Genomic DNA, 27,385 nt, shown 5'->3' on the forward strand with positions numbered 1-27,385 from the left:
TTCAAATGTTATGCGCAATTTAACTCTTTGTTGCTTTTTATTGTTATTGTTTTTTATTTGGTGGCTGTTTGCTGGTATTATTCAACTGCCATTCGATTTCGTTTCGTTTTCGTGGCGGAGACTCCTTGATGGGCAAGTTGGCCAAGTGGAAAACCAGTTTTTAGAATCGGCCAAAGCCCAAATAGCTGGCAACCTCATCATCGCATTAGAGAATCCCACGCAGAACGCGTTTCACTAGCTCAGGCTTTAGCTTTAGCTTTAGCTGTTTGCTGTTTGCTGTTGCCTTTTTGCCTTTGGCTAACGAAGTGCACGACTTTGGTCTAATAAAATGAAAACACACACGCACACACACACACACATACACAGGCAGTGCCGAGAGGAAAAGCCCCCACGCACAGGCATCACAGCGACTCTGAAGGTTGAAAAGCTAAGAGAGAGAGAGAGATACACTGAGCGAAGCGATCTCCTAAGGACTGGCAGCCTAAAACTAAAATAGAATTTTATCTACCTACTTATTTAGTAAATATTTTCCAACATTATCCTGATTATTCAACTCAATTTTGTACATAATAATTCTTTTATATTATTTACATTCCTTCAGTTTTCTCCGTGTTCCCTTTTTCAGCTGAGAGAAAAACCAACTTGCGCCCTCGCTATATGTGGAGGAGAGTTTCTTAATTAAAAGCAAATTTCATCTCAAATAATGCCGCTAACGCAGCAGCAGCAACAGCAACAATTAAGCAATTAATTTATTTCAGCTGTGTGGCACTTTGAATAGCGGGAAAAAATCCAAGCCGAGTAGTAGTAAATGGCCTGGCAGGCGGCCAGATCGGATCAAACCTGTTGATCGCAGCGGCCCAGAACTAGAAACAACAACAAAAAACACAACAAACACAAAATGCGGGCACTGCCCAGAGCGACAGGGCTAAGCCAAGCGAGTATCTGCCAGATACTACGAATCCGTATCCGAATACGAGTACGAGTACGAGTACTCTCATGTGCCTGTGTGAGTGCAGTTAACCCCTTGGGGACTTGTTGCCGTTTCACAAGGCAATGCAAATTATCTGGTTACAATCGAGGGTAAAACTAAAAAAGGGGAGGCTTGGATGCACTTAGATCGCCCTGCTGAATCACTGCAAAGGTGATTCATGATCAGAATTTGCAACTAACTAAACACATTCGAACGAAATTTAAAGGGGATGCGGTTCAGAATAATGAGATAATAAATATTTACCAAAGGATTGATTAAGGTTTCTGATAATTTTTTAAATAATTCCACGTTTAATTATACTTAAAAGGTATTTAGTGCTTTTAAATACCTAAAGGAATACCTAAGAAATATTTAAGATACTCTTTTCCCAAAACAAAGCAAGGAACTGGAGTCAACCCTACTTCATAGATACATTCAATATTTCTACAATCCCAATCCTTCTCCATTATCTGTATCGGGGCTCTGGGAACTATTCCCATTTCCCCAATCCAATAGGAATAACCCAGCGTATTGACTGATTGGATTGACGAGCATTTTTCCCATGCATGTCTAATGATCCTTTAAATGGCCTCAAATAACCAGGCCAGCCCCCCTTCTGGAGATTGGGTAACGCCCCTCGTTCGGGCTTGTGTCGGGGGTTACCCAAAGTGCGACCCACTGACGAGATCCAAGATCTGAGAGATCCCATAAAACGCTTGACCAGTGGGTTACGTGTGTCACAATGCACTGAGAAAAATTATCAATATTTAGTAAATTATTTACACAACCTTAAGAAATTTTAATGACGTTATAAATATTAAAGAAACAAAGTAATGTATTATTGAAGAGTGTATCGCTGTGAATAATCATTTTCGACCCTATAAATCATATATATTCTTGATCAGCATGAACAGCCGAGTCGTTTAAGCTATATCCAAACAATATTTCATATTTTCAACATTTTCAACATTTTATAAGGAGTTACATCATTAAAATGTTAAACAAAAATTGGCAAAATTTGTAATATTTTTAAATTGTAAACCTAAACTAACACAGGAATGGTTTCCGAATCAAAATTAATGCATTTTTGGCTTAGTTATGATATGGTATTTTGAGAAAAGTGTCATATTTAAAGCTTAGTTATAATCGATTTCCGATTCGATCCTTTAATTCAACTGAAAACTGAAGATTCCTTTCTTGTTTTTCATTAATTACTTTACAATATCGAACATAATTTCATAATTTAAATTACCTTAATTTGTTTTCTCAGTGTGTAGTTAGCAAATATTCAACTTGTGGGGAAAATATGGAATCATTTCGGTTTCAGTTAGAAGTTCTATAAAAGGCAAGAGGGGGGGCGCGGTGGGTCAAAATGGGTGGGAAAGGGAGGCTGAGAGAGAGAGAGCCACAGAGGGAGAGAAAGAGAGATGTAGCGTGGCCCGGCACGCTTTTGTGATCAAACCAGTTTGCGGTAATAGCCTGGCATTTGGAATTAGTTACCGCTTAGCGCTGCTAGATATGCACTTCCAATAGGAATGCGCCCGGCTAGAAATTCCCCCGCCACGCCCCCTGTGGGAGAGTCACTATTTTTAGCATCGACAGAACTCCATTAAAATGCAATCAATTTGCAAGTGCACCGAAGAGAGAGAGGGAAAGACAAGAGAGAGAGAGAGAGAGAGAGAGAGTGGGTGAGGAGAAAACAAACAAACAAACCACAGCCACCCACTCTGGCTCTGTCTTTCTCTGTGTCTCAGGGAGCGAGTGGAAAAGAGCATTCAGACTTTTATGCTGAGCAGGCTTTTCCCGAGAGAGCGAGCTGCAGCAGCGGCACAAGAAGGCGCAGCAGAAGAAGCCGCAGAAGAAGAAGCCGCAGCGTCGACAGAACGAAAACGAGGACGACGAAACTGCATTGTTGTCATATTTCGTAATACGCTGATGCAGCAGCGCAGTGGTGGGGGCTGCAGTGCGGCAGCAGGTCAGCAGAGAGCAGAGAGCAGAGAGCAGAGCGCCAAGAAGAGAGCGAGAGCTCAGGAGGAGACTTGATTTCAACACAAGCTTATCAGCGGGAGCAGAGCGCCAACGCAGCGGCCCCAAATGTCACTCTCCCGAAGCTCCTCCGTCTCTCTCGCTCTCTCTCTCTCCCTCGGTGTTCCTCTGGCGACTGCGCTGCCTTGGCTTTTAACCATTTGGAGCCATTCAAACGCTCGCTTCTTGCCATTCCATTTCATCCGCTCGTCCGTCCACATCCACTTGCGTTTATTTTTATTTTCGCTTTGCGTTTCGCCAAAGAGAGCCATGTGAAACGGGAGCAGAAAAAGGGGGAAGAAGGCAGACACAAATACCGCCCACTTGGACTCAATCCTATTTCCATTACCATTCCCATATATTCCATATTCCCAGCTCAGTTCGTGTTTCGTGATCAAAGCTTTCGGTTCGGCTTCGGATCTCCTCGGCAGTCTTCGGGCCTCTCTTCGGGCAGCGCATCGGTGCTCAGGACAAAAGCGGTGTTGTGGCGCAAGCTTTTGCGTTTCAGTTCTGATTGGAGGTTCGTGCGCGGCGTTTCCTCAGCTATTTTTGCATTACATTTGTTGCTGTTTTGCCTTTCTGCCTTTTTGTGCAATTTCGCTTTTGGCTTCGTATTCACCTTATTTACCTTAATTACGTGTAACCGACAAACAACAACAACAACCACACACAATAACAACAAGTGGCCAAAGTGTTGCAAGCTTTTTCCGCCGAAGAAACCGCAAAACGGATTACTAAGAATCTTCCAAGAATTGGTAAGTGTAAAGATTTTCAATGGAATTATGGAAAAGGTCAAAGCAGGAATAGAAGTGTTATTGATTATATTCCTTCGTGTTCTAAGATGAACAAAGCTCAACGCAAAGAGCTTTGTAACTCTACAACTAAGATTCTTTGAAGATTTGCACGCAACTGTAATTTGTGTTGTTTGTATAATGACTTTATTTTCAAACAAGGTCTATCCATTATTTTCCTTTAACAATTCTTCCAACGAACTAATTACAACAAAAATATACAAGAAATACATTTATTACAATTTGAAATTATGTATTCCCCGAAAAATCAATGACAGATAAGGATTTCAAAAAATCCCAAAAGGAAGCCACGCAATTTAGTGATAATGATTTCGGATCAGACTGCGAGCTCAACTTTTGAAGAATACTCTTTGCAGAGGAAGATTTTTCTTAAAATTCCGATAAGGATTCTTTTCTATGACGATTTCGAAAGGTCAAAACATTAGGAGTCGTAAAAGTCTGGGAAGAAGCTGCCATGTCTATTAAAACCTGGCTGGCGGGAAATCCAACTAGAATCTTGCCACAAGCTTACATGCGAAGCTCGCGCTTATTGGAAAGGCAGTCGAGGGCATGTGTATCCGTCAGATACAGATACAGGCATGCGGTTCATGGGGAGTAATGCGCCACCGCACTAGATACCAGATACCAGATACTAGACACATAGATACATAGATACGTCCGCTTATTTGTCGGTCGTGCTTCAGTGATCTCTGTCATTTGCAGTCGCCCATTTCCTTTTTTTTATCCCCCACTTCCACATCCACATCCAGTCGCTAGTCGCCAGTCTGCCGCACCCCTTTCGTTCGTTTCAGCGCCTTCTGCGGCTTCCAACAGCTTCCAGTGGCTGCCAGCTAGCAGCCTGGAACATTCCAATTTCCATGCTGCCGCACACACATGCGATCCCCCGAGCAATTTTCTGAATGAACCGATTGAGTGAGTGTGTGAATGACTGAGTGAGTGAGTGAGTGAGTGACTAACTGAGTGATTGACCAAATGAATGAATGAATAAGTGAGTGATCCATGAATGAGACATAGACGCACTAGAATACAAGAAAACCAAACTTGAGCCTATGAAAACCAGTTAAAAATAATGTTCTGTTCCAGTAGAAAATTATTAATAATTTTTAAAGGTGGCAACCCTGATGCACCTGTTTACCAAAGCCACAGAAATTCAATTATGCAAATTCAATTTTAAGATCACAGCCCAAAAGGCCAATCTCCGCTTTTGATCTGCATTTGTTTTGGTTTTGTTGCTACTTTTTGTGTTGTTTTTGAGTTTTTGTTTTTGTTTTTAACCCACTTCACACACTGTGGTAGCGGTGGTGGCAATCATGAATTATTATTTTGCATTGGCGCAAAAAGGAAACGAATGCCAAGTCTCTCTGATCACACATAAATTTTGCGGTTGTTTTGTTAATGAAACGCAAAGAGATAGGGCGATGGGGAGGGGGGAGGCGTATGAAACGGTGATATTTAGCTCTCTTTACTATATTTATTTCTTGCTCTTTCGTAGAGCTTTTTTTCGTTTGTTTGTTGTGCTCGCACACACACCTTGCGCTCCGTTGAAATTATGCTCAAATTATAACTGTTGTTCAGCGACCGGCGATCGAAACAGTTACAGCAGCGAAACAAGCAGAAGAAAAGGCAGCAACAGGGAAAAAAGAGAAGGCCAAAGAGAAAGAGGATGACATGACTAACAGTGCCCAAAAAGATCGATGAAAAAACCCCAAAAACAAAATTGAGTAAAAGTCCATGCGGCGTATACGCAATATTAGAGAGCGAGAGGGGAACAGATCGGGATAGACCGAATAACTCTCTCCTCAACAAGCTCTCTTTCTCGTTCTACACGCAACGAATTAATGTCATTATTAAAATTAAAATTAAATAATTAATTAATTCTTTAATATAAATATTTAGTTAAATAATTATAAGTGACATAAATATCAAAACATATTAAAACGAAATTCAGAAATTTAATATGAATGTAAATATTAATCTTCTTAGTTTTAAAGTCTTAAAAAAAAGAAAGAGGATTTATTTGTACAAGTAAATAAAATATTTTAAAATAAATATGATATCTTCGACTTCCTTTTGTATTCTGGGGCTTTACAAATATTACTTACATTTCTGAAAAATGTTCCCTGGTTTCCTGCCACTTTTTCGGTATTGACAAAATTCATCGGAACCAAAAAAAATATATATTCGCACAATACATTCCTTAATTATTGTTATTTAAAATGATTTCATATTTATTTATTTAATTTGCAAGTTGCCAGCTGCCAGGCTAAAGAAGAATTGTCTGTTGTCGTCCGCTGTCCGCTGTCCGCTGTCCGCGGCCTGTGTTCCGTGTTCTGTTCATTTTCCTGTGTATATTCACGTGGTTCTTATTTCTTCAGCTTTACTTGGCGAAATACTCCTTTTGCTCATATTTCTCATACACTTTTTGCCTTAAGCATTTTGCTGAAATTTTCGCTGAATGCACTTCTGATTTTTATCACTCGACGTGCCTTCTTCGATCGGAGCTCACAAGAATGCCAGGTATTTCTTCTGCCTTTCGGTTATCTGCTGCTGCTGCTGCTCCGATTGTCCATCCTGATAATGCATACAAGTCGCTCATATATCTCCTGTTTTTAATTAGCAATCTGCTGCAAAAAACTCCGACTACTGCAAAAACCTAAATTCAAAAGTGGAACACAAACAAAAACCGCTCAAAAGTCAGCCAAAAAAATGAGGAATCAACAAAAAATACAAGAAAAAACAGAAGAGGAAAAGGTCAGTGACCAAAATATGTTTTGTAACTCAGGCAGAAATCTTCGCGAAAAGAGAATGGGCCAAAAGCCAAGTCGAGAAAGACAGAAGCCAGAAGGCAGAGTTAACCCTTTGGACCCCGGATATAGTTACCGTTCTCCGAATCTTCAAAATGCTTACAGGGTAAATTTGAAACTAGCTGAATAAAATATCTTTTGGTTTCATTTATAAGGATATAAATACATATGTATGTTGTATTTATGAACTGATAGATCCTAAAAAAAAAAACCCTAAAATACTTTATTAATTGGTATAGATATTTATTATTTAAACGAAATAAATAGGATAAATTCTTAAAGAACTTTGAAAACTGCAATTGTATTTGAAAACAAACAAAAGGATTTCTGGTAATTTTCCTACCGAAATGCACCTGGGGCTGGCTCTTTGCTCATTTCACAATTTCCGCCTGCTGGTTGCAGTTTTTTTCTCATTTATATATATATATTTTGTATTTTTTTTATTGTTGCTGTTGTTTTTAAGCCTTTTGCACACACACACACAAACGCATGCATACATGGGCACTTTAATTCAATTAACAACGCCGACGTCGCTGCCGGCGCAGCTCAATGTCCGCGTCAAGTATACGCCCTGTGGTGCCTAAAAAATCTACTCGTGCCTGTTGTGCCGTTTCCTATTTTGCATTCTGCGAACGAAAAGCGCAAAAAGGAGAGCGAATGGCCAGGCATCCGACTTAAGGCTGCAAAAGAATATTTGTGTACGTGTGTGTGTGTGTGTGTGTTTGCGGGAAAAGGCAACATCAGCGAAAAAAAAAAAACAGAGAGAGAAAAAACAACTAAGAAATGCAAATGAAATGTAATTGAAAGCGACGCTGCCGGCGTCGCAGTCACTGGCTACCCTTAAGCTTTTCGAGGGGACATTGTCCGTTTGTGGGACGCGCCGATTGCCAGTTGGGGATGGAGGATAGGGGATGGATAGCGGAAGGGGAAAGGGGATAGCAGCCAGGCAGGGGCACAGTGGCACCTAAAAAAAATGAAAAGCACAAAGTCCTCAGAGCATTAAACAATTGCTTTGAATTGCTAGGTGCTCTTTGATATCTTATTTTAAGTGATTAATTTACTAAAAACCCTAATTACCCCACTGTAAGTCACAATCCTTTTTGCACCAACATTTTTCGCCTTGGATCCACTGTACCGTTAGATGCAAGGCAGGCAGGCAGGCAGGCGGCAGGCGGAATAAAGAGCACATGACAATAAGAAAAAAGCTGTGTGTATATTTTAATCCTCTCAAAGAGGATTTTTCGATTGCGGCCGCTGCTGATGTTGCCGCTTTGCACACGCCACCAACACACACAGTCTTTCGGTGGCCAAGGAAGTGGGTGAGGTGGGGGGTAGCAGTGAATGACAGAAGCAAGCGTAGCCTCGAAGGAGCGAATGCGAGGAAAGTCACCTCTAAAAAAGCAAACACAAGCAATATCCCCAACGCACCAACACTCACGCACAGTGCGCGATAAGCTTAATTGGGTGCGCGACAGCAGTGGGTGGTGGATGGGAGAGGGACAGGTAGCGGGCGGATCAGCAGAAGCAGAAGGAGAAAGAGGAGGTGGAGCGCTATCAAAGCAGCGGCAGCGCAGCAGCAGCGGCAGCAGCAGGAGAGCAGCAAGGAGAAATATGAAAACAACAAATACACCGCTCAAATCGTCGACAGAGGCAGCGGCCCCCAAAACGCACGAAAGAGAAAGCAGCACGCACTCACACTGCGTGCTTTTCTGGGAGTTACCCCGCAATCAAAAGAAAGTGTAGGGTGTATAGGGATTTTGAGGAAGCAAGGCCCAAATCTCTAACAAAGTTAAAGAAACATCTAAAGTAATGTGACCACTTTAAATTTGAAGTACTTGTAGTAAAAAACTAAATATATAGTATAAAATATTACAAATAGTTTGTGTTGCAGGGTATTCGATTATCAGTCATAAGTGCCTTTAGTTGCCTCATTCCTCTATAGCCTTTTGCTATCGTTTCCTTTGTTTGCTGAACAAGCCGAAGCCACACGAAGCTATCCGAACGCTCCTCGGGAGCTTCTTTTCTCCCTCTCATTGGATCCGGGTGGGCGAAAGGGAGGAGGTGGCAACTGGGGGGATATTTCGTCTTCTGGGGATACGTGACTGTGAAGCCGCATGGCGGCCGTCCGCTGGGCGCAGCTGTTTCTAAAAAGTTTCGTCAGAGGATCGAATCGCTGGCTGGATACCCGCAATTGGGTCAGTTTATAAATATCCGCGCCACATTTTCTAATTTCCATTATCGGCGCCAGGAAGAACGCCCACTTTTTTTCTAGGGGGAAAGGAATGCAAATCCGCCAAAGAATTTTATTCAATACAGTATCGGCTGGGGAAATACATAATTCTAGTATTTATTAACTGGATTTAAAATATTAACATTTTTTGACATTAGTTAAGTGGTTTTACTAGAACACTTTTAATTGTTTTTGTATGGTTTATTATCACAGATTGACTTTTATAAAGCAATATCTTCTAAAAGTTAGACTCGGCTCATAGGCTTAATTGAATTATTATAGAAATGGTATCAGTTTTGTAATATAAATTTGACTTTAAAAACTGAAAAACCTATAGAAATCCCTCCTCAATATTATCAAAATAAAGGTATAGAGTTCCTTTTAAATTTGAATCTACATATATGCCAAGTTCCTCGAAATCTTAATTTCATGATAATTATATTTCTTGTGTTCCGAGAGCAGAAAGCAAACACATGTGTTCTTCAGTTTCTCTCAGAGAATGCCGGCATTCTAAAACCATTTTCGGTGCTCTTTTTGTCGTCGCCGCTCTCTTCGACGACACTGTTATCGCAGAAAGGCGGAGAAAGCAGCTTTTTCTTTTGGTTAAGAATCGGAATTTCGAATTCTCGCAGCTCCTAGAAAAAAGGGCAATCGGGCATTCCTGACTCATGGATGGCCTCCCAACTGGTTGCTGGTGCCTTTATCTGTCCGTGTCCCAATGGCAAAGTACGGCGAGTACGAGTACGTACATGTGTACACACTGCTATCGGGGAGGTACTTCCTTTGCCTGTCTTATCAGCTGAATGCGGTTAAGAGAACTACAAATATACGCGTGGAAGGCAAAGGAACACTGGAAAAATGGGGAAAATTTGGAATTCTTTAGGAGCTATCCTTGGATATTTACTCTCTAAAAATTGGTGTACATCTATCCTATAACTAGTACAAAACTCCCTGAAGAATCCCTACTCCAGAGGATCTCCATTATTATATTTTCTCAATATTAACCACTTCCAGTGTTGAGGGTTTCTCTTGTTGGGTTATGTGGTGGCCATGTGGAGTGCGGATGGTGGATCGTCGAGGGGCCAACCAAGTGTGTCAGTGCGAGTGCCTCGGAACTTTCCCCGTCCGTCGATGACCCGCATTTCGGATGTCTAAATTAAGGACACCGCCATAAAAAGCTCTTCGAACGGCGAACGCCGAACGCGACTGCGAGGGCAAATGAGTGACTGAGGGGCCGGCTGAGTGTGTGGGTCGTCGAGGCGTTAAAAACAACAACAAAAACCCCAGCATAGATCAATATTGCTGACAGCCACGGACGGGGCATCTTTTTTCCTAGGAGGGGTGCAAAGAGTGTGTTGCAAGACGACGCCCTTCTATGGTGCGCCTATGAGCGACTGACAAAATGCCAGCCAAAAAACGATTTGGTAATCAGCAGCCAAAACGAGTCGGCAAGTATTCGGGTCCCCAGTTGGGGGTTTTTCCTTTAAAAAAAAACACAAAGGAAAACTATGTAAGTACGCTCAAGGAACTATGGATAAAAACGTAATGTTTTTGGCGAAAAATTGCTTGGTAAATAAAATAGACAAACAGTTTTTTCCTCTAACAAAGACCACAAATCAGTCACTGTTAAAGTCGCAGTTTCCCCAGGTTCCAGATCCCGCTGCTCGCCAGGGTGAGCTCATCCAGCGAGGGCAACTAGTTTCCACATCCTCCCTCCTCTACCCCCTGTAAAAAAAATAAAAAACAGCCCCAGTGGAGCGACCCTTCCCCGTTCGCCAGCTCAGCTCCTCCTTCTCTGTTTTCATAGTTGACTAGCCGAAGAGCAGAGCGATTCTTTGTAGTTTTCGACGGCGATCACTCCTCCGCAAATGTTTGCCATATACGATAGGAACCAGTGGATATATGGTCATATATGTACAATATACGGTAGGCAGTATAGCCATATGTTTTTCGTAGATGTCCGGACATTCCCACAGGTTTCAATTATTACATGAAACACTCTTTGAATAAGTGAAATAATATTAAACTTATTTTGATAATTTATTCAACTCTTAATTTAGAAATAGGATCTTCATTTCCTCAACCTCTCAATTGCAGAATAAGCGAAATCGATATTTGAAATCAGGTTCTTATGGCAAACATTAAATCAAACAAACGTCTTTTCGAAATGTCAACAAACAAAGTTTACTTAGCAATCGATTTATTGATACTTTAGAAGAGATAACAGCCAATAGATATAAAAATACAAGATATATGAATATTTATTTATCTGTACGTACAAGAAATTAATTAATAACCAAAAGAAAGTTGGTAGACAAACTTTGGATATAAGTGTGGAAAATATATTGTTTTAACTGGACTGGACTATTCCATTATTTTCACCAAATTACAAATAATATCTTGTCAAAGGCAACCTGTTGTACCTGTGTGCGTGTACATTGCAGGCAAAACTTGAGTCAATAGGGCTATTTTTTATTAAAATCTATACTTCATATGTGTAAAGAAGTCTCTCGTATAAAGGCGGATCCTCCTTAAAATAATATTTTGTTTATATACATAGAAATATAGCCTCCAAGTCGTGTATTTCCAATGGAATCGGGGTTCCTCCAAGACGTTGTCCATTATTAAATTTCTCAATGAATGAAATTATTTTTTGCATTTACATACGAATGCGTTTCAACATATTTTGCAAGTGGGTGTGTGTCCTACAATGTTGTATTAGATATCTATTTGAGTGTTTGTGGCATTGACAACGGCCCACCTGCTGCCTCCTCACCCCTTTTGAAAATACAAAAAAAAAAAACCCCTTCTCTTTGGAAGCTTACGTGCTTCGTTGTTAACCTTTTTTGTTGTTTTTGTTTTGTTTTTTTATTTCTCTCTCGCTCGGTTTTTGTTATGCTTTAAAGCCAAGCTTTTTATTTTTCTCCTCCTCCTTCTTCTGCTTCTTCTTCTTCTTCTTCCGTTGGGTGCCTACGTGCAAAGGAATTTTACACTTGGCGAACAAAGGCCCAGCAGAGCGAAATAGAAAAAGAGCTAGAAACGGATAGAGAAACAACAACAACGGGACTTTATGACAGCCAAACGTCGTCGCTAGAAAACCAAGTGGGGAGAATTGGTGGGAAGAGCGGAGATTTGGAGAGAAGCGGAGAAGAATTGTGCATGTAATCAAAGTACAAAGAGCTCCAGCAACGGCGACAATATCGTTAGTCCAGGAGAGAATAGAGAGGGAGAGAGAGAGAGAGAGAAAAGAATATTAGAAGAAATATCTTCTTAGGGAATACAAGGAATAAATTATTGTTGTATTACAACAATAAGGAGAGAACCCTAGAAGAATCGTACACTCAAAATTCTTCCATTCCAACCTCACAGATACTCTATTTATTTAGTGAATTAACAGATCAGTCTTTAGATGCGCTTAAATCCTAATTCTTCAATCTTTATGTCCAAGAAAATATATTGTTGAATTCTACAATAACTATACAGACCCTCATGACTAGTCTTTAGTCGCTTTTTTTCCATGTAGAAGGCGGGACGACTTGACTTGGGAGGTTTCAATTTCTAAAAGCTTCCAAGGAAGTTCGAAGAGGGTGTGGGGAGGGGGGAGCGGAGGGAGCGAGCAGGAGGGCCAGAGCGGGAGAGGCAGAGAAGCGGGACATGTGTTTGGTGCCAACCTGCGATACCTGTTCCGCCGACGAGGGACGGACGCAGCACCAGAATCCGGCCACATAACATAGCTAGCAGCGGTTACTCAGTTAGTCAGTCATCAACACAGATACTCACCAATACACCACCAACAAGCTAGCGCTCTTCTAACGTATCTGCTCTCTCTCTCTCTCTCTCTCACTCTCTCTTTGGGCCAACTCATTCAGTGGCTTTCGGCGTGTGTTTACACGGCACAAATAGCGCTTGAGGAAACCGAAAAAGAAAAAAAAAATGTAAAAAGAAGAAAAGAAAAAAGCACAGAGGCTGAGCGAACTCCTCTACCCCCATCCCCCCATCCCCCCATCCCGCTATTCGTAGGCAAAAGGTGCGACAGGTATAGAAACAGGGGAGCGACAGACAGACACTCACGCATGTAGCAATCACAGGCTCTGGTGATTTTTTCGGTGGCTCAGCCTCAGCCGCAGCCCCGCTGGATGTCGAGATATCACTGTACATTGCGGGGGCGCCTCAGCCAGTCTACTGTGTGTTGATTGTTGATTGTATTGTGTGTGGGCCACATGTGCCAAGTGTCACGCACACACCGCCAAGACTTGGAAATCCACTTTGAGCCAGAAAGATATTGGGTAACAATTGGCAGCCTCAGATCCACTGAGCCATGCCAACCGGCACAGTAGTCTCCGAAGGGTTTTGTCTATAAATAGACTTGTGATCAAAAGTTATGTATGACTGCAATCTTAGTACGAATATCTTGTAGATCCCCAGATACACTTCCGAACCAAAGGATACTTTTTGAAATTTCTTAAACAGAAACAGGTAGCCGGTTCCATACTATCAACCTATCATATTGGAAAAATCACTCTTTATAATTGCCCATCCTCATTGTTGTCTTCAAACGGGTCTGCCTCCGTCGTCAAAAAGTACAAATTCCGTTTTCACTCCCAGCCAAAATTTCAACATCATCTCGATGGTGGGGGGAAGAGGCGGAGGCAGCATCATCGTTAATTTGTGAGCCCTGTCACCGATTATATAGTGGGTACTACCTCCATATAGCCTCCGCTCTCCAACACACGCCACACTGTAACTGTTGTTGTAACTTTGCTTTTGCTGATAAACTTCGGGCAGGAGAGCAGCTCCCTTTTGGAGCACGAAGCATGGAACGAATAGCTTGGAGCTCAGAGAGAGAGAGAGAGAGGAAGTCGTTGAGCGGTGAAGCAGATAGAGCGGTTTATACATATTAGACCAGCGACTAAGTAGAACGAACGGCAACAACAATGGAAACCAAAGGCAAAGGCAAAAGGCAAAAGGCACTAGGCACCACTAATACTACAGTAATACTAGCAGCCTGCACTGAAAGAAATAATTCCTAACAGATGCTATTCTTGTTCTATTATTTGGAAAAAGTAAACTTTTAGGTCTTCCTTGTCTAATATCATAATTATTATTAATGTTCTTAACAGAAATAAGCATCTTTAAGCTAGGATCCTGTTTCTTGCGGTGCATAGTCCGTACCCCCGCGTAGATTCATAGTCAGAGTTCCGATCCCAGGCAAAGCTCCACAAAAGCCACTCAAAATGTAAAAAAAAAATTAAATAAAACAGACTCAGAAAAAAATACACCACCAACAACACGCCAATGTAGAAAAGTACAGTGATACATGCCTTTAAAAAATGGGCTTACAGGACATTCAGTTAATTATACGTATGTATGTATATATAGTAAGGTAATATTTTGTTTGGAATTTACAAACATATTTGGTATTCCAATTTATTAAGTAAGTAGATCCACTTAACGACTCCCCACTGTATGTCCCACGGATGGAACACGCCTGCGTCGCTGGATCTCGCGTTTCCACATGCTTTTCCAATTTCAGTGGCCTGGAAAAGCCAGCAAAGCTACAGATGGGGTGTGGTAGGTGCGCGGGGTGTTCCAGCCCAGCCCCGAAATGGAGAGCCCAACCCAAAAAGCCGACGTCGCCGCCGCGCAGCCGATTGCCCTTACAACAACAACAACAACAACAAGAACAACAGCAAGAAACGGAGGACAAAACAAATTATTAACTGCTCGAGAGAGCAACGGATGTAGGATTGTTTTCGACGCGTGTGTGTGGTTGCATGTGTGTGTGAGTGCGCGAGCGCTGGCAGCGCGGTCGCCGCCGCTGCTTTGGAGCTTGGAAGTTGGATCCCGAGGATCACTCAATGTATTGGTGTCAAGCGAGACGGACGAATTTGCTGCCCCAAAGAGAGTTTTTTTCGTTTCGTTGGATCGTTCGAGCGGATCCCTCTCTCTCTCTCTCTCTCCGCACCACCACGCGCTCCCTCTCGCCTTCGCTCCCACTCTCGCGCTGAGTTGTGAAAATTTCCACAAGTTAAAATTAAATGAAGGAAGCAACAAAAAATAAGTGCAAAGGAAGCAGGCGAATGTAGCAGAGGGCAGAAAAAGGTGCCTAGTAATATCGGTTTAACAACTGCGGGCAGTGAATTAGCCACCGTTAAGTGAAAGAAAAATCTTTTAAATATCAGAAAACTGACGACAACTCACAAAATAAGCAAAGTGTTTCGCTTCGATCAAAACTAAAGGATATAGCCGCTGTGGATTAAAGGTGCTTAGTAATTTTTAATTACATTAAATTCGACTCAAAACATTGGATAGACTACAAACTTTCCTTTTTAAATAGTTCAAAGGGAGAACAATTTATAAAATCGTGTGTACATTTTCTTAAAGTCGTAGAGTCTAAAAATTATTAATTTATAAATATTCTGGTTAAAATAAGTAGATTTCATCGATGTGTTTTGTTTTTTTAAAACTTCAATGTTTCAAAAATTCAACTCGAGCTGGAACTAACAAGTAAAGCAACAACGTTAAGAGAGTAAAAGCAGAGGCGCAGCCAAGAGAGCGCCGCTCTTTCGCTCTCCCGCGCTCTCGGACTAAAAGTCACAAGTGGTGGTGCGCCGGCAGCGCAGTCGGCTTCCTGCGTCGAGGACTTTGACTCGCTCATTCGTGCTCGGATCTCCAACAACAACGGTCTCTCCTCTTGGCCGCCGCCTTCCGCCGCAGTTGAAATAAAAAAATAAAAAAACACAAGAAACCGCAAACGCTGGGCGGTAAAGGAAATACAAATTACAACAAAGTGAGCCAGAAAACAATACATTTCCATTTAAAACCGAGCCATAAACGAAAAATATACCTATTTGTGCGATCGTGCCAGGCGAAAAAAAAATTGAAGCTTTTGCGGCCGTCGAGCTTTTCTAATAACTGTTTGACGTGTCAGTGTGTGTGCGTGTGTGCCTGTGAGTTATTGTGATCGTGCTCTTTCTCTCACTCTCTCTGCCTCTGCGTATTGAATGGTGTGTGGCTTCTCAATTGATTTGAACAAGTGCATAAAAACAATAACAATTGCAAACAAACCGAACAGTGCCAAAGCATAGACATCACAAAATAGAAGCGTGGAAAAAACAGAATCAGAGAGGAGCAAGAAAAGTGGAGACTGTGCTGGGCCGCATGTGTGTGTGCCAGGAAGACGGGAATTTCTGTGGGAATGCTGAATGATTTTCAATTAAGTGTACAACAAAGCGACCGAGAAAGCGATAAGATAAGCGCGGCGAACGCAAATATTTAGCAAGTGGAGGAAGCGTGGGTTTTCGAAAGAGAAGACAAGGATTTTTTGTTGGAATTACGATCACGGAAAGTGATAACACAGAAAAACGAAGGAAGAAATAAAACGTGCCACGAATTTCATGACTTTCCACCGCGATTGCCTGGAATCGCGGCCGTGTCGGTGTGTGCGCGTTCCAGTTTCCAGCGTGTCGCATGTAAAGTTTTCCATTCCATTTTACGTGCCCTGCCTGCCTGTTGCCTTCGTTGCTTTTAATTTGTTGCTCTCCTAATTCCTCCACACCCTTTGGCAAGTTTTCAAGTCACAGGCGCACACACAGACAGCCAAGCACACACACACACACACAGGCACAGTTGTTGCCTAGAGCTGGGAAACTGTCGATTGAGTGTCGATACTATCGTTTTTTGTACAAAGGAATTTTTGTAAAAAATAGCTAAATTGTTTATAACATATTTTGGAAAGAGATAATATAATATAATATAATATTTTGCAGAGAGAAGATCAAAATTATCGTATCATCACAGTTTGATATACGAAATATAACTAAACCAGAAAATTAAATTAAAAAAACATCTTATATCCATACATTTATTTTTGCAAAAATATTATGTTTCTCCTTGAGCTAAGTCAAGTCACTAATTATAATTAATAAATTATGCTCATACGCTAAAGACTCTGTAGATGTGGCGGTAACATTTTAACAAATTTAGAAACTATATATTTCATAAGACACAAGAATATTATAAATATTTTTTAAAATTTGTACTGAAATTTCATTGAAAATTCGTTACCTCGATAGTACCCAGCTCTATTGTTGCAGTCTCGCTCTTTTCCCGCGACTCTCTCTTTGCCTGACGCGATCTCTCTCGCAGTGCGTGTCTCGTTGTTGTTGTTGCTAGCGGCTGCCCATTTGAAACACATTTGAAATTTCCATTTAGATTTCCTCATTTACGTTTTCCCTCATCGAGCCTGCATAATGTGCTGCTCTGTTCGTTTGACCCTTTGGGGTCGGCTCTTAAATTAAATTCTCTCAATTGGACGCCCGCAGCGCAGCAGCAGCGCCGTTTCAGTGAAGAGTCCTTTTTTGGCTTAAGATAGAAACAATTTTTCAAAAAATTCAAGTTGATAGAATTTTTAAATTAGAATTTAAAACAGGAAAATGATAAGGAATGGTATTTATTGGGAGATTTTATATTTATCATAATATTTATGAGACGAAGAGTTTTATTAAAATAAATGCTATTGTTATAAAATAATTACTTAAAAATTATTGAAAGGAATAATATAAAGTAAAGAATGTTCGATTTCAGGCGTAAAAACCACAAGAAAGTGCTTCTATTTCTTAAGAAACACCATGATTTATAAATATGAGTCGGAAAAAAAATCAAATGTTTCGCCCTTTCTGGCATTCAATGTTTTTACAACCCTTAACAAGTTTTTGAAACCCAAATCCTGGATCCCCAAAAATACTAATCTTTGTAATTCCTTCCATTACAGCACGCCCTGGAATATATGTTTTAACGGCTGTCCCCGCTCAGAATAAGTCTCACAGGGTCTCCAGGAGAATCCCAGAGCAAAAGGACAATCGAAGGACCCTAAATGACCCCCGAGTCGCGCATGAGGACATAGATCGAGATCGCAGCCTCTCACTTACTCACCCTGCTTCGCTCCTCCGCTAAGTGACGCAAACACGACGGCTTCCCAATGAAGATGGCATCTCAACGCTTCTGCCTGCGGTGGAACAACCATCAGAGCAACCTGCTGTCCGTCTTTGACCAGCTGCTCCACGCAGAAACCTTCACAGATGTGACGCTGGCCGTCGAGGGGCAATACCTGAAGGCACACAAGGTGGGTGTTGTCTAGATCCTATGATCATTGAATATTAAGTAGTAGCGAAGGATTTTAATTGAACCAAACAATGATGAATCTAATAAACTTTCTGCTTGCTCTCCAGATGGTGCTATCCGCCTGCAGTCCGTACTTCAACGCCCTGTTCATAAATCATCCGGAGAAGCATCCGATAGTCATACTTAAGGATGTGCCCTATTCGGACATGAAGTCCCTGCTGGACTTCATGTACAGAGGCGAGGTCTCTGTGGACCAGGAGCGACTTACCGCATTCCTGCGCGTGGCCGAGAGCCTGCGCATCAAGGGCCTCACCGAGGTCAACGACGACAAGCCCTCGCCGGCAACGGGGGCCGGAGCTGGAGCTGCAGCGGGAACGGGTGCGGCTGGCTCCGAGAGCACACCCACTCCCCCGCAGCTGCAGCGCATTCAGCCTTATTTGGTGCCACAGCGGAATCGTGCACAGGCCGGCGGTCTGCTGGCCAGTGCCGCTGCTGCCAATGCTGGAAATACGCCCACCCTGCCGGTGCAGCCATCGCTGCTGAGCTCAGCCCTGATGCCCAAGCGAAAAAGAGGCAGGCCACGTAAACTATCGGGGAGCTCGAATGGCACGGGGAATGACTACGACGACTTTGAGCGCGAGAACATGATGAATGACTCCGATCTGGGCAATGGCAAACTGGGCAACGATTCCTACTCCGGCAACGATGATGGCTCCGATGATAATCAGCAAGATGCAGGCAATACGGATGACCTGAATGTGAGTTATAGAAGATAGTAAAGCTTAGTTGTATCCTCTAGATGAATTTCCTTTAAATATGGGAGACTAATTCCATTATGTTCTCTTCTCCTCGCAGGAAAGTCGCGACTCTCTGCCCACGAAACGATCAAAGAACGCCAAGGATCACCGCATTGTGAGCCACCACCACCAAGAGGACAACAGCACAACTTCCGGTGAGTTCAGCCACTGCCATGTCATTTCTGAAAGAAGAACCATTGCCTAGTCCTAAGATCATTTGAGTTATAACCATATATAAGTTGTAAAATGCACCATCAACCAATATCTCGATACCTCTCATGTGCACCCAGCAAAAAATCGAATTACCAACTCAATCCAATACAGAGCCAGGCTAAGTGAAGTCACATTATACATATATTTATAACTACATTCGTTCGACGAATCTCATCTGCGAATATCGGAAAAGCTAAAAGGGATTTTACGCATTTCAATTAGTTGTAGAATCTGAAATCTGAAAAGCTAAGCTCGCGTCGGTTTCTCGCTACTCCCTCTCTCTCGCCCCTCCTCCTTCTCCTCCTCCTCTACAAAGAAAGTGAAAAGAAATGATGAAAAGTGAGAAAATAATACGAAAAACAAAGTGAAGTGTTCTCGTTCGAAGGCATCTCTTGTGACCGTCGGCAGGTGAGTGTCCCCAAAGATGATGATGATGTTGATGATGCCCAAGAAATGCAAATCCACAAGCTGACGAAGAGAATTAAAGAATTGTGAAGTTGAGAATCGGGTTGAGCTCACAGGGATTCATGGCCGACGGGATAATGAAAATATAACCAAGATCAAAGCAGATATAGCTAAACCAAAATTTTCCAAATTCAAAAACAAAAAAAAAATACTATATATATCGCGAAAAACTCCTGAAAAATGAAATGCTCTCTATATATCTCTTTCTGTCTCATAAAAAAATGACCATCACCACCAAAAATGAAATGCTGATCTCTGCTGTCCATTTCCGTTCCATCTCCTCCTCGAAACAAACATGAAACAAAAAACCGAAACAACATGTATGAAAAACTGATCAACTGAGGAAGCAAAAAAAGAAAAATAAAGAAAACTGAACTGAACTGAAAAACATTTCGAACAAACTAAACTGTCGCAACGCGTTGAAAATGGCTTGAAATCCCTATAGCTTTTCCGATCCGATTTGAAACTTTTTCACTCTCTCTCTCTCACTTGCTCTCTCGCGTCATGTGTTTTGCCTTTCTCTTGCATATATACATCCTGCACACACACACACACAACACACACCCATTTGTACACCCACATATCACCTTATTTTACTTGTACTAAGTTTATACGCCTGCAGATTATAACATATTTACAATAATTGTAGGAATTTTGAATTACTTTTTAATGTTTGAAATATTTGTTGATTTTTCCCAATTAAATTTCAAGTTAAAGAGATGATAAATTAAATATTAACTTTGCTAAATTATAACTGCAATATGGAAAAAGTAGAGGACTCTTTCTGCTCATAATAAATATAGATAGATATTAATAAATTATTTGAAATATCAAAAGTATGCTATAAATTCTAAAGGAATTTCAAAATTAATGGCATCCTGAATATTGTATATTCTTGAGAAATGTCCATAAATTAAAAAATTTTGAATTTATTAATCTGGCGTATAATCATAGTACTTGAAAGTTAAGTAGAACCTCGAGTTAACCAATTTATTTGTAATAATTTCTTTTTAGATGGCAACGACAGCGATGGCGAGCCAATGGACACTTCGTACATGGAACCTCAACTCATGCTGGATGAATACGACGAGCCCGTGGAGTTCAAGTACAATCCCCTCACCGACAACAGCTCGCCCACACAGGATCAGACGGACGGCAGCCACCTCAACGAGCAGGCGCGCCAGCAGGCCTTCCTCATAGCCGCCCAGCGGAAACATCAGGCGGACACAGCAGCAGCAGCGGCGGCTGCTGGCGGCGGACTCAAGCTCATCGTTGGAATGGCAGCTGGCGGGGCGCAGGTAAAGAGCATGGTCAGCATACCCAAGCTGACGCCTATTGGCAAGGTCAATGCAGCATCCACGCCTCTCAGCTCGCCCGCCGCCTCCTCCTCCGTGGCAGCGGCTGCAGCGGGAAAGCCTCGCGTCCAGAAACGCCCGAAGCTGGGGAAACAGAACGGCGACGTGAAGCCGACGGCCGTGTTCACCAGCCAGGAATACCTCGACCTGTACAATAGCAATGATGGCTTTAAGTTCAAGGCCGGCTCCCTGAGTGGCAGTACGCCCAACTTGAGCAGCGGCGGCGTGGGCACGCCCTCGGTGAAGACCAAGCTGAATCTGAGCAGTAACGTGGGCGAGGGCGAGGCGGAGGGCTCGGTGCGGGACTATTGCACCAAGGAGGGCGAGCACACGTACCGCTGCAAGGTCTGTTCGCGCGTCTACACGCACATCAGCAACTTCTGCCGGCACTATGTGACCTCGCACAAGCGCAACGTCAAGGTGTACCCGTGCCCGTTCTGCTTCAAGGAGTTCACGCGCAAGGACAACATGACGGCGCACGTGAAGATCATCCACAAGATCGAGAATCCCTCGACGGCGCTGGCCAATGTGGCGGCAGCGAATCTCGCCGGCCAGCCGCTGGGTCTTTCGGGGGCTTCGACTCCGCCACCGCCGGATCTGAGCGGACAGAACTCGAATCAATCGCTGCCCGCCACCGGCAATAATGCGCTCTCCACCTCCTCCTCCTCGTCGACATCGTCCTCCAGCGGTGGCTCTCTGGGCCCGCTGACAGCGTCCACGGCACCGCCAGCGCCAGCCGCAGCGGCGCAGTAATAAATCTCCGAACCCAACCTCACTCCAAGTCCAAAAAGAAGGAAAGTTAGGAAAGAATAAGATGAGAAAGAAGGATGATAAGTAGACAAGCGATAGCACTCAAAGAAATAGTGGAGCAGGAAAGAATAATCATAAAGGAGAGGAGAGGAGAGGACAGGTGGCAGCCGCTAAGGAAACACGGGAGGAATCTGGTTGCAGCGCATGGCGCTCTTCGCGATTTTTTTGTTTGTTTGTTGAGAGAGCAGCAGCCTAAGCAATTAAAGTAGATCTTTTTTTTGTTGATTTTGTTTTTAGTTTTTTACTTGGCTTTGATTAATTATTATTAAACATTTTTAAAACGAAAAATAACGAGAAAAGAGAAAGCGATGGCCAGCAGGTCGTCGTCGATTTAAGGTTATTTTACATTGTGCAATTATAATTCTTCAATTACAACTATCCGACTCTCCAGTTTTGGAATTTTGTATTTTCTTTTCTGGACCTAAACCTCTCCTAGGGCTAAGCTAGGACCCTAAAATAATCCTAACCCGATTATTGTAAATTATACACCCGAAAACAAAGGAATATCAACGAGTATACCTTTTTTCTATTGGACACCGCAGCGGCCTTACCAAGCATTCATTCGGGCAAAGTTACACTAAACAAACTAAAAAACAAACACAGAAAGCCGCACTTTTAGATAATTAATCTATATATATATATTAAAATATATATACAGATATGTTATACATAATTATAAAGCTAAAATAACTATAAATATTGAATGGTATGTCTAGCCCGTAGCTCTATTAATTAATTTATCATTATCACTATGTTACGCTAATGTTAATACTAAATAACAATAATATTACAAGCCGAAATCGGAAAGGAAGCAGGAGGAGAATCCATGTATAATGTTAATTAATGCGAGAGGGAGCGCAAATCTACCTTGTTGCCTTCAAATGAAGCTAGTTAAAAGTTAAAGCAAGCGAGTCTGGGCCAAGGATCCCCCAAGGACCCCCAGAACTCCTCCTATATAGTTTCCCCCTGCAAATATCCCACAGTAAACATAGAGGAGAACCCATTTAATGGGGTCGATCGATAAAACGATCAACTATAGACACACAAAAAGCAACAATAAATACTGTAATTTAAAGCTAATAATAATGGTATATATAATAATAATAATAATCATAATAATAATATAATTTATCAATCAATCAAACGATTTATATGTTGTATATCGGAGGCTTAAATTATCGCCAAAGAAAATGAAAGAAAATCAAAAACATAACCTAAACGAAAATGCAGTTGAAAAATCTAACAATACCGTGGCAAAAGCAGCAAGCAAGCAAACCAGGAAAAATACACAGAAAAAACGATCTCCAAACTTAAAAAAACAAACAAAACAAAAAACAAAAACACTTGAAAATGTTAAAAATATGCAAGTAATTCCTCAAAAAGTCATATTTGTTGCAATTCGAAAACTAGTTTAAACAAAATATACAAACTGAAAACTGCTAGAGAAAATCTGAAACAAAATTAAGCGCAATCTTAAACAAACAATAAACAAGCTGCGTACGCTATTTATTAAATAATATTTGTTTTTAATTTTTTATTTAGTGGTAGCTAGTGCAATTTAGTCCGTAAGCAGCCGTCTTTTACCCGAAATCAAAACACCTTTAACCACCAAAACCAACACCAATCTCCAATCTTCCAAAATCTTCTCTTTTGGCGTTAATTTTAAACAATCAAACAACACACGCATATTGTTTGTACTCTATTTTACTTTATTTTTAGTCTACTTTTTTACATATACACATAAATATATATTTACATATATTTTTGCAAAAAAAAACTAAAAAAAAAAACAAAGCTTCAGCAATTTTCTCGCTTTCAAAAAAAATATATCCAAAACTCGAAATCTATGAGAGGAATATTTTATAAATATATATATATATACACCTTACACATAATATATATAGAGTGAGTCATGCTTTGATGCCCAAAGAAAAGAATAATAAGAAAAACAAAATATATAAAGAAATGCAAGGCAAAAAATAAACACAACAAAAAACATAAAAAAAAAAACAAATCTTTCATATGGAAATGAGAAAATTGTCTGGAATTGTTGGTGAACATGGTTTTCCATTTAAATTAGCCAATTACGAAACACACACACCTTTTACGATATATATGTATAATACGTTAAACATAATTACTAAATAGTGAATCACACACACGCAATATTAATCAAGCAAAACATTTATTATATTATATATCGTTTAAAACTGACCAACAGAAGAAAATAAAAGTAAACACAATTGAAAACAAAAAAAAATAAATATAAAAAAACACTTAAAATCAGTTCTGAAACACAAAATTGATTGGTTTTATTTAGCAGTATCCAGCTACATGGGATACGAATTTCGTTCAACTAATATATATTCCTTTGATTCCGCTCTCGATAATATATATAGTTATATTAACTAAATAATTAAGAAGGGAGTAAAAATGTTAGTTTTTGTTCCTTATCCGGAATAAAATAATAAGAATCTCTCTCTGAGTGCAGTTTAAATAAGTCTCCCGCTTGCTGCTAAGTGATGTACATTGCAGGCAAGGCGGGCATGATTATAACGATGATTAGTATTATAATTTCAGTCAGAAGCTTGAAACTAAGTGAAGGAGTCATTTCCGACCCTATAAATCATATATATTCTTGATCAGCATCGAAAGCTGAGTCGATCTAGCTATGTCTGACAAAAATTTAATTTTTTCCAAATTTTGAAAATTTTATAAGGGGTTACATCGTTAAAATTAAAAAAAAAATGGATAAAAATTCGAATTTAAAAAAATTTTAAATTAAGTATGCAACTTTATAAAGCAAATAAAAACTAACATGGGACAGCTTTCTGAATTTAATGATTTTTTGGCTTAGTTATGATATTTCAAATACTTCAATTTACCTTAAATAATTAGTATATAAAAATTACAGATTTAACACTTATATTTTAGGTTGTCTCGGAAAAAGCCTTCGGTTTACTAAAGTTTATAAATAATGACCGTTAGAATAAATATATATAAATAATATTTTAAAGCTTTGAATTAATGTTTTTGAATTTCTCTATCTGCAGTGACCACCAATCAGGCGACTCCTGAGCTCTCCCAACGGCTTTTTGGCTCCACTTCGACCACAATCTCTGCAGCTCCTAAGGCATCTACCACCAGCAACACATCTGTCCCGGAGCCACTTCCCCTGCTTGAGATTAGCGACAACAGCGACTCGGCACCGGTGCACTTGCCCACTATCTTGGGGCTAAAGATAAGAGCCATTAATCCACCAAATCCACCGACGCCGACTCCGCCCACGCAGACACCGCCACAAACGCCATCGAAATCGAAGCCGAAGACCAAGCAGGGCAGCGGCAACACGAACTCCTTGCTGAAGCAGCAGCTACGAGGTGGTGCCAAGGATCCAGAGATACCACTGGCCCCCAGACGAATCACAGTGGCCGTTTCGCCCAACTCCACTCTCAGCATCGAGGAGAATGCCACCAAGGAGGTGGCGAGGGCAACCCAGGAGGAGGTCAATGCCTGCAGTGGCCTGCAATCGCTGGCCAATGCTGCCGAACAGCAGGCGGCTCAGGTGCACCACCAGCTGCTCCTGCACATGGCGGTAAATAATCCCATGCTTAAACCCACCGATTACTACCAGCAGCAGCAACAACAGCAGCAGCACCAGCAGCAGCAGGAGGCTTCTCCCTCCAGTGGTGGACAGTTTATGGACGATGACATGGACTTCCTCATGCACGAACAGCCGTTGAAGGATGACGAAGCCGATCATGAAATGCTAACCTTGGCCGATGAAAACGCTGGATTACCCGGCTATCAGGATGAGCGCTCCAAGCACGACGAAGACTCGCCCGAGCCAGCACCGGTTCCTACTCCAAGGAGCGGCAAAAAGGGAGCCAAGCGACCCATTCAACGACGACGAGTGCGCCGCAAGGCCCAGTCCACCCTGGATGATCAGGCCGAGCACTTGACGGAGATGTCCGTGCGGGGATTGGATCTCTTCCGCTATGCCAGTGTGGTGGAAGGTGTCTACCGGTGCACCGAATGCGCCAAGGAGAACATGCAGAAGACGTTCAAGAACAAGTACAGCTTCCAGCGGCATGCCTTCCTCTACCACGAGGGCAAGCATCGCAAGGTCTTCCCCTGCCCTGTCTGCTCCAAGGAGTTCTCGCGGCCGGACAAGATGAAGAACCACCTGAAGATGACGCACGAGAACTTTACGCCGCCCAAGGACATCGGTGCATTCAGTCCCCTGAAATACTTGATAAATGCAGCGGCTGCCGGCGATATGCATGCCTCAATCGCCTATCAGCAGCAGCAGGAACAGGAGCAGGCCCATTACCAGAGGCAGTTGGTCGAACAGGAGCAGCAGCAGCAGCAGCAGCACAACGCCTCCTTTGACAACCAGGAGGATAGCTCGCAACTTCTCCTGATGCCGGATGTGAAGCTCGAAGACCAAGATACTGACGATGTTGGGCTCAACGATGGCGGCGGCTACGAGGCCTCATCGAATCCAGAGGCCGCCGCTGCCGCCATGCTGAGCCTGCAGCAAGATGTCATCATTAAGAATGAGATACAGATCTCGCCGTCGCCTTCGCCCACGCCCACCGTAACGCCGCAGCCGCCCAGCTCCTGCGCGGTGGCGGAGGGCAAGTCCTTGGCACTGGCCACCACCGCACAAACCGCAACGTAAAGACTTTGGCAACGCGCACAACGCAACGTTTTACCTTAAAGAAAAAGAATGCGAGGTCTGAAACTGAAACTGTAGAATACTTCATAGATACATTTAGTTATAGATGATAAGCGATCGTGGCAGACTCAAATCGGTTAGTTAAATTTACTAGACTAAACTGAATGGTAAACGCATAAGCAATATTATTATAACTACCAACTAGTAAGTGCTCCGTCCAGCCTTTCACAAGCAAAACTAACTAACTAATAAGTAATATTTAATTTTTAGCTAGAATATAATTTTAAAACGACGCACACACTAGGGATGTTTCATGAGAAATTGACCATCGATCGATATTCTGTTTGATTATATAGATATTTTAACGTTCGATATAACTACATCCCTAGTACACAGTAAACTTTAATGACTTTCGGCTTTAATTATAAACACATTTTTGACTGGCTCTCAGCATGCGAGCGCTCTCTTTTAGAACCTTTTCCATTTCTCTTTTATTTGTGATTTTGTTGACCCTATTTTATTTAGACTTTCTAGTATCTTTTTGTTTTTATTGTATATATTATTACACATTATATACACATGTATTGTTTAGTTTTGTTTAATACTCAAAGTCCGTAGTATAATTATTTTGTTCAATTTCCTTGGCAACAAGCTGAAATTCAAATGTATTTGGCTATTTGTGCAATCATCAAAACGAGTTGGGGCGGAACCGAGATCTGCAAAGGTTGCCTACCCCCAACACAAAATGTTGTAAACTTAAACACTTAATTTACTTAACTAGGCTCTAATTAATCTATTAATATTATATCCTTAAGGCCAGCGATCCAAGCAACAGAATGCGCAATGGACTTCCAGTGAAGAAGAAATTAACTGATATTTGTACGGAATTATGTATTATGATATATGATATATGACTTTAACAACAACCGATTACTTAACGCAACAACTACGACTTACAACTCACTCACAGAATATGCGCTCAACCTTTTAGATATTTTAGTAGGACAAGTCTTCTAGCCGTAACTCTTCGCGAAGAGAATTGAGTTCATTAAATAAAGAGAATTTTTACTGAAAGAATTACATCACTTAACTTGATCTCT

The 27,385-nt window shown here is 41.6% G+C and overlaps 1 protein-coding gene and 1 long non-coding RNA gene across 14 annotated transcripts in view; one reads left to right on the top strand and one right to left on the bottom strand.

Moving 5' to 3' along the window:
- The window catches only part of LOC147642537 (uncharacterized), a 216,145-nt gene that overhangs the window by 161,866 nt on the left and 26,894 nt on the right, over positions 1-27,385 (bottom strand). The gene's annotated exons all lie outside the window — the stretch shown is intronic.
- ttk (zinc finger and BTB domain-containing protein ttk) lies at positions 3,165-27,362 on the top strand. Of its 13 annotated transcripts, none has more exons than XM_020955326.2 (5): positions 3,165-3,750; positions 17,615-17,965; positions 18,072-18,722; positions 18,820-18,916; positions 20,454-23,906. In XM_020955326.2, exons 2-5 carry the CDS (start codon positions 17,822-17,824, stop codon positions 21,545-21,547), a joined length of 1,986 nt encoding a protein of 661 aa, XP_020810985.2. In that variant the 5' UTR covers positions 3,165-3,750; positions 17,615-17,821; the 3' UTR covers positions 21,548-23,906. The 13 variants fall into 13 exon arrangements, with proteins under 13 accessions (XP_020810985.2, XP_020810982.2, XP_020810984.2 ...); XM_020955323.2 differs by lacking the exon at positions 20,454-23,906 and adding an exon at positions 24,658-27,362 and having other exon boundaries at positions 3,184-3,750; XM_020955325.2 differs by lacking the exons at positions 3,165-3,750; positions 20,454-23,906 and adding exons at positions 14,375-15,103; positions 24,658-27,362.

Source organism: Drosophila serrata, unplaced genomic scaffold (assembly GCF_035046125.1).
Source record: "Drosophila serrata isolate PLE 108 unplaced genomic scaffold, ASM3504612v1 contig_382, whole genome shotgun sequence".
Lineage (NCBI taxonomy): Eukaryota > Metazoa > Arthropoda > Insecta > Diptera > Drosophilidae > Drosophila > Drosophila serrata.

Coding starts and splice junctions, on each gene's coding strand:
- ttk (XM_020955323.2), top strand. CDS start 17,822: ATGAAGATGGCATCTCAACGCTTCTGCCTGCGGTGGAACAACCATCAG. Junction 18,723..18,819: donor GCAATACGGATGACCTGAAT/GTGAGTTATAGA, acceptor TTCTCCTCGCAG/GAAAGTCGCGACTCTCTGCC. Junction 18,917..24,657: donor GGACAACAGCACAACTTCCG/GTGAGTTCAGCC, acceptor CTCTATCTGCAG/TGACCACCAATCAGGCGACT.